This window comes from Sebastes fasciatus, chromosome 5 (genome assembly GCF_043250625.1).
Source record: "Sebastes fasciatus isolate fSebFas1 chromosome 5, fSebFas1.pri, whole genome shotgun sequence".
NCBI lineage: Eukaryota > Metazoa > Chordata > Actinopteri > Perciformes > Sebastidae > Sebastes > Sebastes fasciatus.
In genome coordinates this window covers 18,617,561-18,634,226 of record NC_133799.1, presented here as the reverse complement: position 1 = coordinate 18,634,226, position 16,666 = coordinate 18,617,561, and the positions used below count along the sequence as shown (strand labels likewise).

General features: G+C 44.0%; 1 protein-coding gene across 4 annotated transcripts; it reads right to left on the bottom strand.

Annotated features, from left to right (window-relative positions):
- Positions 1-210: 210 nt before the first annotated feature.
- ankrd24 (ankyrin repeat domain 24) lies at positions 211-16,508 on the bottom strand. Of its 4 annotated transcripts, XM_074635479.1 has the most exons (22): positions 16,442-16,508; positions 15,902-15,970; positions 13,865-13,995; positions 12,081-12,169; positions 11,917-11,981; positions 11,732-11,789; positions 11,425-11,495; positions 11,206-11,312; positions 10,282-10,454; positions 9,608-9,630; positions 8,940-9,056; positions 8,721-8,840; positions 8,476-8,605; positions 8,176-8,354; positions 6,270-6,433; positions 4,864-5,633; positions 4,474-4,769; positions 3,291-3,524; positions 2,194-2,370; positions 1,956-2,120; positions 1,734-1,799; positions 211-642 (listed from the first exon to the last, which is right to left on the bottom strand). In XM_074635479.1, the coding sequence occupies exons 2-22, from the start codon at positions 15,935-15,937 to the stop codon at positions 580-582; spliced, it is 3,234 nt and encodes a 1,077-aa protein (XP_074491580.1). In that variant the 5' UTR covers positions 15,938-15,970; positions 16,442-16,508; the 3' UTR covers positions 211-579. The 4 variants fall into 4 exon arrangements, with proteins under 4 accessions (XP_074491580.1, XP_074491579.1, XP_074491577.1 ...); XM_074635478.1 differs by lacking the exons at positions 15,902-15,970; positions 16,442-16,508 and adding an exon at positions 14,255-14,792 and having other exon boundaries at positions 2,194-2,361; XM_074635476.1 differs by lacking the exons at positions 15,902-15,970; positions 16,442-16,508 and adding an exon at positions 14,255-14,785.
- Positions 16,509-16,666: the final 158 nt, after the last annotated feature.

Here is a 16,666-nt window from a genome sequence, read left to right as displayed (position 1 = left end):
GTCTTCATATGTGCCAGCTCCACGGTTGAGCCCAGCTGTCCCAACTTTCAATGCTCACATGCTACAGCCAAATTAAGACTTCAGCTTTTCATCACCCCAAAAATAGATGTGAGGGACAAGCTGTTGCTTTGGAAACCTATTGTTTGTTCAGTCTACAGTATCTGTGCATGAAGCGAGTTACAAAGAACAGGATCAACAGCAGCATAGCAATTCGTTTTTCTTTTTTATTATAACAATATTGTATAAAATCAATAGGCTTGTCACACAATCAATACACATCTTCTAAATAACCACTCTATTCACATTCTGCTACCATAAACCCCTGACTTATAGGCTGCTGTCAGTTAACGTATCCAGCCATGAAGGCACTCTACAGTTTATTATTCTTCCACCGTTTGCTTGCTTTGTTAGTCAAGCCTCGAGGCTGTTGTTTAAGTTACTGTATTGTACACATGCAGCTATGTCTGAGTTGTATTTGGCTTTTTTAGACAAGACGCTGGTCCCACAGGGTGCTGAGCTGGAGCTGCTTCATGCTGACCTGTAAAGGGACCGGAGGTGGAGAGAGACTTTTCAGTGTCACTAATGTGACATCCTCAGGATTTGGAGTAGAAGACCCTGCACCTCTTCGTCCATTCGGCCCTGCTGAGCAACACACAGACCATTGTAAGAAAACAAAGTTTCTACATTGTATTCCACATTGGTTCCTAGTAGTATAAGCACAGACAGAGCCCCCATAGGACAGACCCACTAGCCCTTCTTCAGCAGCACTCAAGTTTGTGGTGTCGGCCTTCGAGCAGGCCGCAAAAAGAGATGCCATCCCAGTATGGCAGGCAGTCACCAAGCCACCAAGGAATAGACTCAGACTGTAGGTACATACATGAAATTTGACCTCTGCATTTAACCCATCCTAATCACTTGGGAGCAGTGGGCTGCTTTGAAGCAGCTCGGGGAGCAACTTGGAGTTCAGTGTCTCGCTTAAGGACACACGTGCAGACTGTAGGAGCCGGGGATTGAACCAGCAACCTTGTGGTTAAAGGACGACCTGCTGAGCTACTGCCACCCCGAGGTAGGTAGTCTTTTGCTGATTGACTGTAACACGATAGGCCTCTACCAAAGTGTGAAAACACAGACCCAGGAGAGAAGTTATGTTCCCATATACACTCTGTACACCCAGACACATTTGGTCATGGTCATGCATTCTGAACATCATGCTTCCCTCCGCCTCTCCTATGTAGAGATGTAAGAGAAATTGCCTTTCCTTTCACACTGGTCAATGCCAGATGCACCAGGAAGAGAGGTTAAACAGCCTACCCAACCTGCCAAAAGCATGAAGAGGAACTAAGGAGCCAACCGTTCCCTTAAAGGTCAACGACACCTGAGCAATCTCTCATTACAGTCAACATGACAAAAAGAAATAGCTAATGTGTACAAATTAGTTGTGGGATGTGATGAAACTGATAGAACAAGAGAGAGTGAGTCAAGCATCTTTTCCCTGCACCTCATCTGAAATTTCATCCCCTTTTGTCTGGTAAGCAGAGATGGTGGACAGATTATTCCCGCTCTTAATTGTCTGCACCACAAAGGTGGACAAACTCAAATCCAGCAGTCAGTGCCATTCACAGTCCAGACTACAAGTGGCTGTCCAGCTCATGGAAAATTTCTTAGATCTCATTACAAAGGTTCAAGTCTTAATTTGTGTTTTGGTGCGTACAGTATGTGTGCATTCAACTCACCTGTACAGCTGCCAGTAAATGCGAACGGTACACAGTCACAACCTGTTTGTGCTTTCTCTCCCAATCCTGCAAAAAGGTCACAGAAAATTTAACTGTAATGTGAAGATTTAAGTGTACGTTTTGTCATTTTTTATATAGATGATGGTCGGTTTATACCGAAGAAGAAAGAAAAACAATTTTTTTCCTCACTTCACACATCCCTAGTGTCAATGTTCTCCTCACCTGGAGCTGCTGGGTGAGTATGGCGATCCTGTTCTGCAGTGCCACTTGCTGCCCGGGGTTACCATGATGGGTAGATGAGGAGGAGGAGGAGGTGATGCCCATAGGAGGTGACAGAGCTCCCAGGGCCTCCTTTAGCCGAAACACCTCCTTGGACAGCTCGGTTACCTGCACGAAGACACAGATGTCAGTTTGGCTGCCTTAAAGGTGCTTCACCAGCAGCAGCAGTTTGAACTCTCACCTTGCGGTCTTTCTCCTTGATGAGACCCTGGGAGTCCTGGATGCCCTTGTGGAGCTCCTGGATGTGGCTGGACTGGGCCTGGAGTTCGGTTAGCTGCTGCTGCACCGTGGCCAGCTGGGACTCGGCCACCTGCCGCTCACTTTTGTTGAAGAGAGCCTCCCTCTGCACCTGGAACACCTAGACCAGTAAAACCACCAGTGGCAGCCTGTCATTTCAGCAAGACTGTCTATGATTGGTCACGTCTCAAATTCACATGCTTTCTTCTTATATAGAAATAGAGGCTGATCCAGGAGCAGTGGAGATTGATATTTAAAGGGGAATTACAGTTGCTGCTGTAATTAATATCGACAGGTTCATACAGAAATACAGTTGGTCGTCTTTAACTTTTCCACAGTAGCATCTCATGCAATTCCTTGTTTGCGGTTTTCATTCTTCTCCACAATCATTATTTCCTTGTCTGAGTTTTTGCTCACGGGAATTTCCAGTTTCCTGCGGCAACAGCTCTCTCTTTGATCTTCATACACCCACGCTAGAGTGCACATAAATACAGTAAACCAAGCTACAGTAAATCTATACACTTTTGTTGCCATGTTCAACTGTGTTTTTTGTCTCAGGGAAGTGTGACTTTGTGACGATACGGCTTCCAATACCAGCACAAATACTTAATACCAACACTAAATGTTTTATTTGGTTCCAAACAGACCATGTTTTTGTATAAATTGCCTTCTACTTTTAGCAGGACTCAATTTACGAAGTACATCAAATGTGTGAAAATGTGACCCCTTATTAACCTCTGTGTTTGCCAACCAGTCAGAGAGGCAATTACCCAGCTTACAAAGTGAGAGTTTCTATATCTGAATGGAAATAACTTTTGGAGTGTACATACAACACTACTTCAGTGCATCAGTAAGCTCATACACAGAGGGATCACTGAAACAGAGGGACAAACTGAATAGAGAAAGTAATACACATATGAATAATGTAAAGGCAGGAAAAAGGCCCTTCATGGAACACGGCTCACTTTGTGGCAGACACAATAACATCTAATGTGGCTTCAGAGGGGATTGGAGAAGGCAAACACAATAACACACACGCACCTCAGTGCAGGTCTTCTCGTGTTTGCGAGTGAGGTCGTTGAAGCGAGCCGCGGCGGCGTTGATCTCGGCCTGCAGAGAGAGCCGCAGGCCCTCGTGGTCCTCCTTGGAGATCAGACCCTGTTCTGCAGCCTTCTGGGACTTGAGCTCTCTGAGCTCCATCTCCTTCTCGCTCAGAGCCTCCTGAGCTGCTGCTGCACTGCTCTCGCTGGCCTGTAGGGAGCGCTGAAGCTCTGCCTGAGAGGCACGAAGCACAAGGATAGCCGGATTAATTATAATGTACAGTCTGACCAGTATTATACTTAAAGAGGAACTATTACGCTATTGTGCTTTTTCCCTTCCCTTTAGTGTGTTGTATAATTTTTTGTTCATGTAAAAGGTCTGCAAAGTTACAAAGCCCAAATTCCACGCCAAAGGGAGTTACTCTCCCCCACACAAACACTGCTCCTGAACTGCCTGAAACGCCTTGCTTGAAGTCCCGCCTTTTCTTCCGTAACATGGTGATGTCACCAAGTAACACACTTGCATAATACCTGCATAACGGCTAGTTTGGCACACCTTCAAGCAATGCTAGTCAGAGTGGAGCTGGAATTAAATAAATCATGTAACAACCCACTGGATTATCAGAAATATACATGCTATGCTCTGAACCCTGTCTGGATTATAATTCCTTCTAGACCTACCAACTAATAGTGAAAAAGACACTATATAATGATCAACAAATACTGTTGTACCCCCTTGTTAATCAAAACCAGACAACCCACTAGAAGCAGCTAAAAACAGCTGATACTAACAAATAAACTGCTTTAACTTCCCTTTTAAAAAGCCTCTTCTAAACAGAGGATAACCTACTTTGTAAAAACTAAATCTCAACTAAGGGGCATCTTTTTCTGCCTCCTGGATTATTGAATGAATGAAGCAAGAGCATTTAGTACAATGAGAAAAGCAACATTTCGTCTTCTAATAAAAACCCTTCGTCTGAATCTGTACGCCTAATTCTAGAGATTTGAATTGGAAATTATTAACAAAAAATTTCAAAATGTAAAACAAAACAGTAATTGAAAATAAATAATAATAATGCTTATATTAATACAAATAATAAAAACAGAATTAAAACAATAATACAAAAATAAAAAATCTTATTTCTAAAATGTTTTGGATGATAAGATGTGCACTTCCTGTTGACCTTGACTCTCTCATGCTCCTCTCTGGGTACGGCGTCCTGCATGGTCTGCAGTTTGGCCTCAGCCTGACCCCGCAGGGTCCTGTCCTCCTGGAGCTCCTGCAGCGTCTGAGCTAGCTGCTCCGATACCGCGGACAGCGCCTCCTTATGTTTCGAGAATGGCACTACGTCTTTCAGCTGCAGGGCGTCCTGGGCCCGGCCCTCCCGCTCGGCACACAGACAGTCCAGAGCTTGGGCTGCTTCCTGCCTCGCCACCTCCAGTTCCTCTCTCACCGCTGCCATGGAGCGTCTGGAGTGCTCTGATTGGACGGAGGCATGATCAGTCACAACATGGACAGAAAATGTTAAATTTGACTTTCTTACTTAAAGAAGAAAAAAAGCAGCACTGCACACCTGATATGCCTGAGGGCTCTGAGCTCTCTGAATGCTCCTCCTCTTCTTCCTCCTCGTCATCATCTCCGCGTGGAGGAGGCCTGAGTCTCTCCAGATCCAGCAGAGCAATGTTGAGCCTTCTAGCCACGTCGGCCCTCTCCCGGGCCAGCTGCTCACACTGGAGCCCCAGAGACACCTGCACCTCCTCCAACTCCGAGCGGGGCACGCACTTCCTCAGCTCCCCCTCTAGTTCTGCCAAACGCTCCTGGAGACGACGGACCTGATCTCCATCTCTTGCTGCTCCTCCCTCTTTCCCCGACGTCCTGCTCTCTGCCAGGGCTGACTCCAACTCAGAAAGTCTGTCACGGAGGCCCTTCACTGTTTCCGTCTCTTCTCCTTCGCCGTCTTCCTCTTTCGTGGTCTCTCTCTGGGACAGAGCAGCACGGAGCTCCTTTACTTTCTCTGTCAGCTGTTTGATTGTGTCACTGTCCCGGCTGCTCTGACCGCCTACATCGCCCTGTCTCTTAGCTCGCTCCTCCTCTAGCTCCGTCACCCTCGCTCTCAGCTGCTGCGCCTCCTGGCTCGGGCCCTCCTCTGCAGCCCCAGCACCTGCCACGGCGGTATCCCCTCCAACACACTCCACAGAGAGCACCCCAAGGCGCATCTGCTCTTTCAGCTCCTCGAACTCAGACTTGGAGGAGGCCAACTGCTCCTTCAGCCCTCGCAGCTTCTCCCTCAGAGCTTCCATGCTCTCTGCATCCGCACCTCCTTCCTGAGACTTCTCGTCACCTCTGCAGAACAAGATAGAAGATTAGCTATCTGTCATGCATGTCTAACATCACACAATAACCCCGTACTCAGGGTTATTTCCAGCACTGCGCAATATGTGGATAACATCCTGGATTAATCTATCATGAGAAATGGCCATCACAATTTCACAAAGCTGATGGTGACATTGCTTGATTTATCCGACCAACAGTCCAAAAACCCACAGATGTTCAATTTACAAACACATAAAGAGGGAAAAGTATCAGATCCACCCATTTGAGAAGGCAAAACAAACATATATTTGGTCTTTTTTGCTTGATAAATTATTTGCTGTACAAGCGTACAAGTGTGACCTGCGATAATACAAATACACATGTATTCCTCGGTATAGTAGATAAGCAACAAAGCTTTTAGAAAAACAAGAATGATTATGTAATAGAGGTCAAGACACCATCAAATACATGATGTCATGAGTGCGTGCTCAGCCTCCACCGTGCTGCAGGAAAGAATGTAAATGCTCAGCATGTTTAAAAATGGCCCAGAGCAGATACTGCAAAGGTGTGCACATCTCAGAATAACGGCCTGATCTGATACTGTAGAGTTCAAGTGAATGTGATCTGTGATGGCCATGTCAGTTTGTATCATTTAATCCATCTCACCGCTCCTCCGCCATGCTGGAGGCCTCGTCTGACGCCTGGGCCTGAGAGAGGCGCTCCTGGAGGGCTTCAAACTCCTTCCTCAGGGTCTCGTACTGGACTAGGGGGACAAAGTCGGAGCTGGAGGTCTGCATGTCCGTGTCGTCCTTCTCAAACATCTCCAGCATCTGTGCACAACGCAGAGGAGATTATAGGAACGCATGGAGGCTGTAATAACTGTTTATCAGTCAATGTTGAGATTTCCATTTTCCTTAGAATACACTTAACATTTTTGGTATCAGACATTAGTTTTTAGTAAAAGCATTAATGCTTGGCTTGTAAGTAGGTGAGCACCATCGACTGCGGGTACTCATTACTTAAAGGAGTACCCCAGTGATTTAGTATTGTACTTGTGCAGATTAAAAAAACAACGTTCAGAATCAATGCAGCACTGGCCAAAGATATCTTGACTTTTAATCCTGTTAAACACATCGGTCAACTTCCAAAAACACTCAATATTACATTTTAATAATGGAACTGGTTTCATTAGATCAGGGGTCTCCAATAAGCAGCTAGTCCATTTCTGAATGGGTCACTAAAAGTTCAAAGAATATGTACATAAATTTGATAACACAAAGTGACTTTGTAAACCTGTTTACAAATTATTTCTATCCAATCTTTCTGGCTGGTAGCAGTCTACGAACAGCGAAGGGAAAGGAGATGAAAACGACACTTAAAAGACAACCTCTGTTCAACAAACTGACGAAAGGCAGCCAATGCAGCAACAGAGGCTTCGTTTAGTGGCGCACATCCTAACAGAAACACAAAAAGCCCTTATTATAAGGATTATAATAGAGGCGATGACTGCGGTGGCTGAAACGTTATTAAAGGACCATAAAAGTAATTATGTCTGCTATTGGTGATGCACAACTTGGTGCTATGAGTAGCTCTCGGACGCTTTCATTTTGTCAAATTAGCTCTCAGAGGAAAAAAGGTTGGAGATCCCTGCATTAGATCCTTCCTTCCTGGCAAACTTCCTCATATTTTTAACTCCACACCAGTTTGAAGCAAAGAGTTTCTGTTATAAATGTATTCATTATTTATAGATTGAAGCCCATGCAGACATACTGTAACCCTAGTGACATCCTCCCATGTTATTTTCTCACACTTACTCACACAAAGCTCCTCAGATAGAAGACATTGTACAAAAAAAGTACTCCCAATGACGAGTAATCTGACTTTACGTGTAAAGTGGTCGAGCTGCTCTTTAATTAACTTAAATCAATATGAGTTATGGAATCTTAGCCTGCCCTAAACCATTTAAATCACAGAAGGAGGTTTTGCTTCTAGTCTACTCTCTCTCTCTCTTTGCGCTCATATCAGATCTTAGATTTCCTACTTTCCTGTCTGGCTCTTTTTCACACAGCAGGGCAGAACTGAAGTAGATTGCTACGATTTATACAGTGGTGAATGAACCGCACCAGACAGAATCCTTCAAACTAACTGCAACCAGCATGACCCAGTTAGTGAAGAATGTCTACAAAATGACCCCCACGTCTGCATCTGATGCTGTTCTCTTCTATTTATACCTGTAGGAACATAACTTGCATTAATGTACCAGAGTGTGGCGTCATAAAGTTTAAGTGGTCATGACTAATGTTTGAGTCAGCCACTCCTGAACCTGCGTCTTCATCTTCTGAAGGGGGGAACCACTTAATAATCACTTCACTATCAATTTATCCTCTTTAAAGAGGCCTGGGACTGAGAGTGTGTGTGTGAGTGAGAGAGCGAGAGAGAGAAAAGGGAGGTGATGTTTGTGTGCTTTTATGTGGGACATGTCAGTTGAATGAGTATTTTTTCAGTTCATATGCATGATTAGGTGTAAGTTCATACGCGTGTATTTGTGTATTTGTACTCTCCCTGACCTTACCTGCACTTTGAGAGCTAGTTCAGAGTTTTGTGAGCTAAATTCCTCTATTTGTTTGCGAAGCTCAGCAACAGTTCCTAGGTCTCCGGGGACAGGGGAGGGGTCGGCCGAGTCTGCGTCTCCTTGAGAAGTGGCCTCATCCTGAGCAGGGGAGGCTCTGGAACGCTTGGAGAGCAGCTTCTCTAGAGGGAAAGTTCAAGAGAAACCACGACAAAAATCAATCCGTGAACTTCCCGATGGGATACAAACACACACAGGAGTGTCTGTGTTGAATAGCAGGGAAGCACATGTATAAACACATACCTGGGAAGTCCAACATTTCATCCATGTCCTCAGAGTCACTGGCCCCAATACCGTGACCTCCCTTCAGCTCCTCAAGCAGCTTGTCTCTCTCTGCCTCTGACTCCTTTAGACGCTGCTTTAGTTGGGATAACTAGGGTGCACACACACATAAAAATGGTGGTTACAACAAGCAACGCTCCGTTTTTTTTTTACATAGCAGAGCTCTGATGAATAGGCAGGTAGGGTTGCAGGATGCGGTGCAGTACCTCCTCCAGAGCAGAGATGGCGCTCTGTTGCTGCTGCTCAAAAGCCTTGATCTTCTGGAGCAGGCGACCTCTCTCCAGACGCAGCCGGCGAATCTCCTCAAACACCTCCTCATCCTCTGCCTTACACACACAACCACAAGACATATGAAACCCTGATAAAGTCTGTATTTCATGTAATATGAAGGACAAACTATATAAATCCAGATTGACGGTGCTAACCGGGGCTGGTTGATGTGTCTCTGGAGGCTGAGGAGAGGGAGAAGGAGATGGGGGCTCAGGGAACTGGAGAGGAGGAGCAGGACTCCGGGGCTGTGGAGAGGGTGGCAAACCCTGGATCTTTGAGATGGGAAAACAGAATAAAATGAATCTTTGTTAGTCATCAAACACATAATACTCTTTAGTTAATCTCCACAGAGATATTACCAAAGGGATTTTTGTAAAATTAGCATAATTATGGACACTTGTTTGCTCTCACGTATACCATAAGGCGAGCTCCTAATTGTAGGGGGGGGGGGGGAGTGTTTTTCCATCCACCGAGATGTTTCTCACAGTACCTGCAGAGGAGAGCGAGGCGGCGGAGGAGCTTTCCGTTTGCGGGGGGTAGTGCCCCCTTGCATTGATGAGGCGCCTGAGGGGACTTGGGGGGGCTGCGTGGGGGTGGGAGGTGTGATCACAGACAAGCAGAGGTCAAGCTCAACATAAAACGGGGTAAATACGAGGAGGCTAAGATAAGACAAAAGGGTCAGCAACAAAAGCCAAAGAAAAGAAGGCGGCATACAAAAACAATGACCTCATATTGGAAAACATGCACAATATGATCTGCCAAAGTGGGGCCATGATCTCATTTGATGGAGGGAGTGATCCAACACGCAGCTATGCAACATTACCTCCTCGCCTGCGCCCTCAGGAGCTTCAGTACGTATGCAGAGGGAGAGAGACACACAGCAAGACACTTTAACCTCTAATGCAATGAGCTCCAGCAAACAGCTAGAGGCACAATATACACTCTCACTTCCTGTCACTGTTCTAACACGTATTTTATATTAGTCCCGTCCATGTATCTTTGTAGTAAATCCACCAAAATCTCCAATTATGGAATAAAAACGAATGTGGTTAAGCATCATGTGCACACCAAATCCTCTCCTTCATCTACTTTTCAAACCAGCCACACATCTGTTTCCCATATATTTGCAATGTCTTTGTTGGGAGATAAAAGCGGGACAAGCCTTTCGTCTGTTTTTTTAAATCCCACTTTACAATCACACCCAGCTGTCCTCATGATCCACTTCCTCCTATTACAGTTTGTTTCCTGAGGGAGCAGAGAGACACAGCCAGGATCCAGAGCAGCACAGAAGCCATACTCTGGTGACCTGTTTGATGTTGCTGCCACGTGTTTCACATGACGCTGCCACTTTATATTTAAAGAAGATTGCTGTCATAAGCTGGTTCATTTATTCCACTTGATTTAACATAACTAACTAGGCTTGATTTACACTAATATGATAATAGAGAGAGTGAATTGTCAAAAAAAAATAAAAAGACTTCATGCCTCATACTGTACCTGGAGGTGCTCCATCCTGCAACATTTGTATGATGCGTTGGTTGCCCGTGGTTACGCTGTAGTCGTTGGCTTTGTGTTCATCGGCGTCAACCAGTTGCGTGTTGGCCCCGCCTCTCAGAAGAGCTTCTACGGTCTCGTCGCCGTCACTCTCGCACGCCAGCATCAATGCAGACCTGCGATCCAAAACAAAATATCATAATACAGTAACAGGAAAACAGTAGTAGTAAGCAAACTAACAATGCAGTAGAATCACACACACACATTTCAGACTCATTGGCCATTTCAGTGATGTCAGTTTGTCATTAGAAACATACAGTATCCTTAAGGAGGACCTATTATGCCTTTGTGATTTTTCCCTTTCCTTTAGTGTGTTATATAGGTTTTTGTGATGTCACTAAGTAACACTTTTGCATAGTGTTTTTTTTAACATTAAAGCATGTAAACATCTAGTAGAAACCCAAAACGCAAGTATGAACCTTAAAATGAGCATAATAGGTCCCCTTTTAACCTACAGAACTCTATCTTCAGGTTGTGATTCAGGATGACATTTTTCCATTTGATGTAATGATGTAGCCTGAAAGAATGTGTCTAATCATCCTCTCCAAGCAGATATCCAAAGCCAAACTGAAAGCTGCTGGAGGTCTTGACCTGCATCCTTCCAAATCTACCCCACACACTGGAGACTTTCTATGGGAATCCTTCCTGTATCCCGACTCAGACAACCCCACTGCTGTGAGATTAATCCTGCAGAGGTTTTTCGGTTCTAGCTTAGCTAAGAAGGCTGTTTCGTGCCCCAGTCGGCCTCAGCAGGCCATCAGTCCATCTGTCAAAGCTTCAGCAGCAGCAGCTACAAGAGAGAGATCCAGATCCACCGCTCCCTCTGCCTCATCAAACCCTGACTGAGTATCACCAACAGTCCAGTACCTTCCCTGGTTGTCCTGTATGTTTGCATCGGCACCACGACCCAACAGAAAGACGCACAGCTCCACTCTGCTCATCTGAGCCGCCAACATCAGAGGGGTGGCCCCGTCCTGCCAGACAGAGAGTAGATAAAAAGTGATTATCATTTATTTATTCATCTCACCTAACAATAAAAAACAAAAAAATGCAAGCCAAACTTGATATACTGTAAATAAACTCTACCCCATCCTGGACATCCAGACTGGCCTTGAAATCCCACAGGGTCTCAGAGCAGGACAAGCAGCCGCTGACCGCTGCAGGAAATAATCAAAATTATAGTCAATATCAGAGGTTTACATACAGTATAACATGTACTGTACTTCATGAAATGCAATTGAATATTTTAAGAACTACACTGTGCAGTTGGATGGTAGATAAAAGATTTTTAGAAGTCCAGCCTCAGTGTTAAGCGTTCTTTTACACCTGCTTACATGCAAAGTAACTATTATGCAACCAAACTAGTGTCATATTGTGGTTCTGTAACTGTTACCTGCATGATGAAGCGCTGTCCTACCAATGCTGTCGGTGCAATCCACTGCTAATCTCTCCTGTCAGGTAAAAAAGAAATAACAGCTAAATATAAACCATCTGTAATTAAAATTCATGCTTGCATTATTCCATTTATATCGTACAGTATTCGTAGGTTAACCTGGCTGTGCTGTCATTGTGTTTTACCTGTAAGAGTCTCTTTAAACACTCTGGTTGGCCATTTTTGGCTGCGAGGTGAAGGGCGCTGAAGCCTGTTATAAAACAGACATTTATAAACAATCCATGACACGTGTGATTTAACAGCCGTTGCTTACAGTATGAGATAAAACTGTTATTTGATAAGACCCTACCAGCGCCATCAATGGCGTTGACGTCTGCCCCGTGAGAGATGATGACCTCCATACAGTCCAGCCGGCCTCTGGATGCACAGAGGTGGAACCTGCCAGAAGGACGAAGGACGAAACATGTCACTAGTGTTTAGAATTAAAAGTCCCTGGGAAGAATCACATGACCACCCCTGAGGCAGGGAGGATAAAACAAACGCTCCTATCTAAAAGGAACCACCCCCCTCAGGTGCAATCAATTCACCCAAATCAGGGGCCCTATATATATGTTGCCTCCTTCCTTTGTTCACGCTTTCTGACCTTCAACATGATGTGTGTGTCCTGTAAGTTCATTTACCACTTTAATGTTTTGATTTACTGGTTTGCTGCACTTTATCTGTTGATGATGATTTGACTTATTGTTAATAAGTCTGTTTTCTCTTCGCAGAGTATAAACCACACACAAAGGAGGAAGGAATACTAAAAAAGAATCTGCTTCAAATAAATGACTCTGCATACAGAGCCTGCTGACTACTTCTCTCTGTTGCTCATACCATTAACAACAGTTAACAGATGAGAATCTGATTCCTGAGAATTGTTCAGCTCAAACTGCTGTTTCCACTCATTACTTTAGTTTTGGTTCAAGAGAAAGTAGGGGATTACCATTTACCAACAAAATGATCAAGGAACAAAGCTTATGAATTAGATTATGAGTAGAATTCATAGTGAAATTTAATATAATCCTTTCAGTGCAAACATTTAACACCCAGTGGTAGATGTTTCCAGGGGAAATTACTTTATTGCTGCACAAGAAATTACCAGGAGCTGGATGGTTTCACTTTTCAAATGCAGTTATGTTAAGGCAATACACAATATTTTTAACTAAGTGGTTTTGTTAATGTGTTGCTTTTAAGATTAGCTTTCACTTTTACAACATAGATGTAGCAGGCCCCTACTGACCCACATCTATGAGGCTACGACCAATGACGCACATTTAATGAGCTAATAACAGTCGACTCGGGTGCATAACAGGAGTTATTACTAGGGCTGTCAAAGTTAATGTAAATTAATTTAACATGACTAATTTCTTTAACGCAACTTGCGATTTTTAGGTTGTAGCAGGCTCAGTTTTAAAGCTATTGAAGATACTGGCATCATGTGAAACTAGAAACCCTCAGGAATCCATTGGTACCAACTTTGTCATACTAGGTTGCCATGAAGGAGGCTGAATTACACTCTAAACATATGCTAAATTACTGACCCGTGACCTCTGACCTCAAGATATGTGAATTAAAATGGGTTCTAACTTCTATTGGTACTCATGAGTCTCCCCTTTACAGATATGCCCACTTTATGATAATGAGATGCAGTTTGGGGCAAGTCATAGTCAAGTCAGCACACTGACAGCTGTTACCTGTTGGGCTCGAATTTCGACATGTTATGATTTGAGTACCTTTTTTTTTTATGCTAAATGCAGTACCTGTGAAGGTTTTTGGACAATATTTGTCATTCATCTGTGTTAATTGATTTTCAATAAATATATATACATACATTTGCTTAACGCAAGCATATTTGCCCACTCCCATATTGATAAGATTATTAAATATTTGACAAATCTCCCTTTAAGGTGCATTTTGAACAGATACACAATTTGTAATTTATTTGCAGTTAAATATTTTAATTGATTGACAGCCCTAGTTATTACTGTACAACACTAAGTGGAATTGAAAGGAATATAAACAATTACTATAATCTAATAGATGAATTCCTTCCAGTGACTAAGAAAAGTAAACATTAGGTGTCCAACTTACGCTGACTTGCCCTCGCCATCCAGCTTGGTGGGACAGAGGCCTTTTTTGACGATGAGAGCGGAGACTTTGTCGGGTTCATTCTGCTCCACAGCCTGCAGCAGCCTCTCATCACTCTTACTCCAGTCCTGACTCTGAGGGGGCCAAGCCAGAGAACAGGTCACCACCCTGAACTGCCCCCCCCCCCCCATTGTAAACTGATCCAACACAGCTTATCTCATAACAAACAAAAGAACAGATGACTGGGCAGATGAAATAAATATAATGCAACAGAATGAGATACCAGTTTTACAAGATAAATTTAAGTTTTAAGACAGAAATATAATTTAAAAAAGAGGGATATTTCCTTTCCCATTGCTGCGATTAGCGGATATATAGAGAGAAGATACCTACTGGCAGCGGCAGCAGGCTGAAACAAGGACAGAGCCGCTTCATCAGGCTAAAAACAGGCTGCTGAGGATCCATACTGCTAGCAGGGCATCACACACACACACAACTAAATACAGCTACCGAGCACCAATCCACCGCTGTGTGTCCTGCCTGACAATATACACTGCTGCCTGGCTACATAACGCAGTTACATTAGATACTGTAGAGAACTCTGCCACCCATAACTTTCTACCAGACACCCTTTAGAGGTCACAGCCACGTCATAGTAGAGATCTACATACCAGTGCTATTCTCAAAATGAAACTGAATAGCTCGCCACACACACACAGTATCACGGCTATATGCTGTCCTCCCTGTGCAGTGTTCCCTGTCCGCATCCAAAACGCCATCCCATCATCCTGCCTCGGCTGCTAACAGGGACATATAGCCGGTCTGTCCACTGCACTGCCTAACACACTGCCACCTCCTTCCCTTACTCACTGTCCTCCTTTCTCTAACCTAATAATTTCGCTCTGTAGCAGGCGTCCTCCTTCTCTCCATTAGTTTTTTTTTGTCAGGTGCCTGCACGGTACCCCCCTGGCAGCGTCATACTGTACTGTAGATCTGTTTCTCTGCAGTTGCAGAGCAGGGCCTGTGTGATGTGAGGACTCAGCAGAAAGAGGAGAAACAAGCTGGCTCTCTTCTGCCGGTTTGGATGGTCATTTACGGGAAAGAGGGGACATAAAGAGGCACACAAACAAACTGAAATCTAAGTTTATGTGTGTGGGAAACCATGGAAGATGTATGCATGCATGATATTTATCAATCTATCTATCTTATCTGTCTATCTTATCTGACAGTTGGACTATACAAATAATATAAGACACAACTTCACTGAGTGGCTATTAAGTGAAACTACTCATCCAAGGGGATCATCCTAGTCACCAGTGTTGTGGTGATCACTAACACTAATGGAGAGGTAGAATTTCTCCTTAAGGCGACGGACACTAATAGGCTGTAATGGTGCTAAAAGCATCATCAGGACCCAAATGCTCAGACCACATAGTTCATAGTCTATCTGCTACTACCAGTGCCCCGGCGCTGCAAGGTCACTGACCCCAGTATGTCGGCCTGCAACAAGCAACTGGCTACATAGAGCAGGCAGAAAAAGTCTTAAAAATACAATACATTAGAGAACAAGGTTGAATCCCACATGACAAAGCCCTTTGGAGTAACATAGGGATGGCAGCAGGAAAGTGGGGTTCCTTTGTGTGTGTGTGTGTGTGTGTGTGTGTGTGTGTGTGTGTGTGTGTGTGTGTGTGTGTGTGTGTGTGTGTGTGTGTGTGTGTGTGTGTGTGTGTGTGTGTGTGTGTGTGTGTGTGTGTGTGCGCGCGTGTGTGTGAATAATTGAAGGCTACCTGAGATCTCTGGTTATAGCAGCAGTCTGCTCTCCTGCTGCTGCTAAGTGACATTATATCCCTGTGCCCCCCCATACATACATACATAAGGAGCAACCTGGGATCTATATAAATGACTAAGGAGCAGCTGAACACTGTAATATTAAAACAAAGCTTGTTATATCTCTAAATAGCTTGCAGCAAACAGGTGTACTACTTTTAAATACACCCAACTGTAAAGCTCCACATGCCTTATACGACAGATGGCTCTTACCTCAGTCTTCTTAAACTTTGCCTTCAGACTCTTCATAATGGTTTGATGGCGTCTGTCTCAACAGGAATACTGCAATGAAAATGGCAAAGACACAAACTTGAGTGTTAATATTAGTTACAGCTTATTCTCAATGTGCAATATCATTTTCCACATTTTGTTAATAGTCTGTTTATTGTCAATACTGTATATACTGCTTCTATTTTTATACTTCCTTCTATTTAAATGGTTCATATTGTGTTACACTTTGTTTAGCTCTTTTTTTTTTTACTGTGTTAGCTGATGCATCTTGTCTTTTGTACTATCCCCTTTGCTGCTGTACACTGCAAATTTCCCCACTGCGGGACTAAAAAAGGAATATCTTATCTTATCTTATTTTATCTTCACTGTGTCTTAAAATGGTTATTTACCCATGACTCAGTAATCAACAGTGGTCCCAGCAACATTGCAACATGTGGGAAATACATAAGGAATGTAACACTAATACATAAACCCTAATGCAGTCAACACACATGTATAAACTGACCTGCAGAAGCAGCCTACCTGTGGAGGACAGTCCAGCTTCCAGGTGAGTGTTTCCTCTGTCCCATCAGCAGCAAAATACTGGAGTCACTGCTGCCTGTCGGACAGCAGGAATGTACCCGCCCCCTTATCGTAAATCAACCAATCAGCAATGCGCAAAACGCCGGATAGACGTCTGATTGGCTGTAATAGATGACACCGTGTTCCATATTTTGGAAGATTTCAGCCAATCACGAAGCGTTAAAA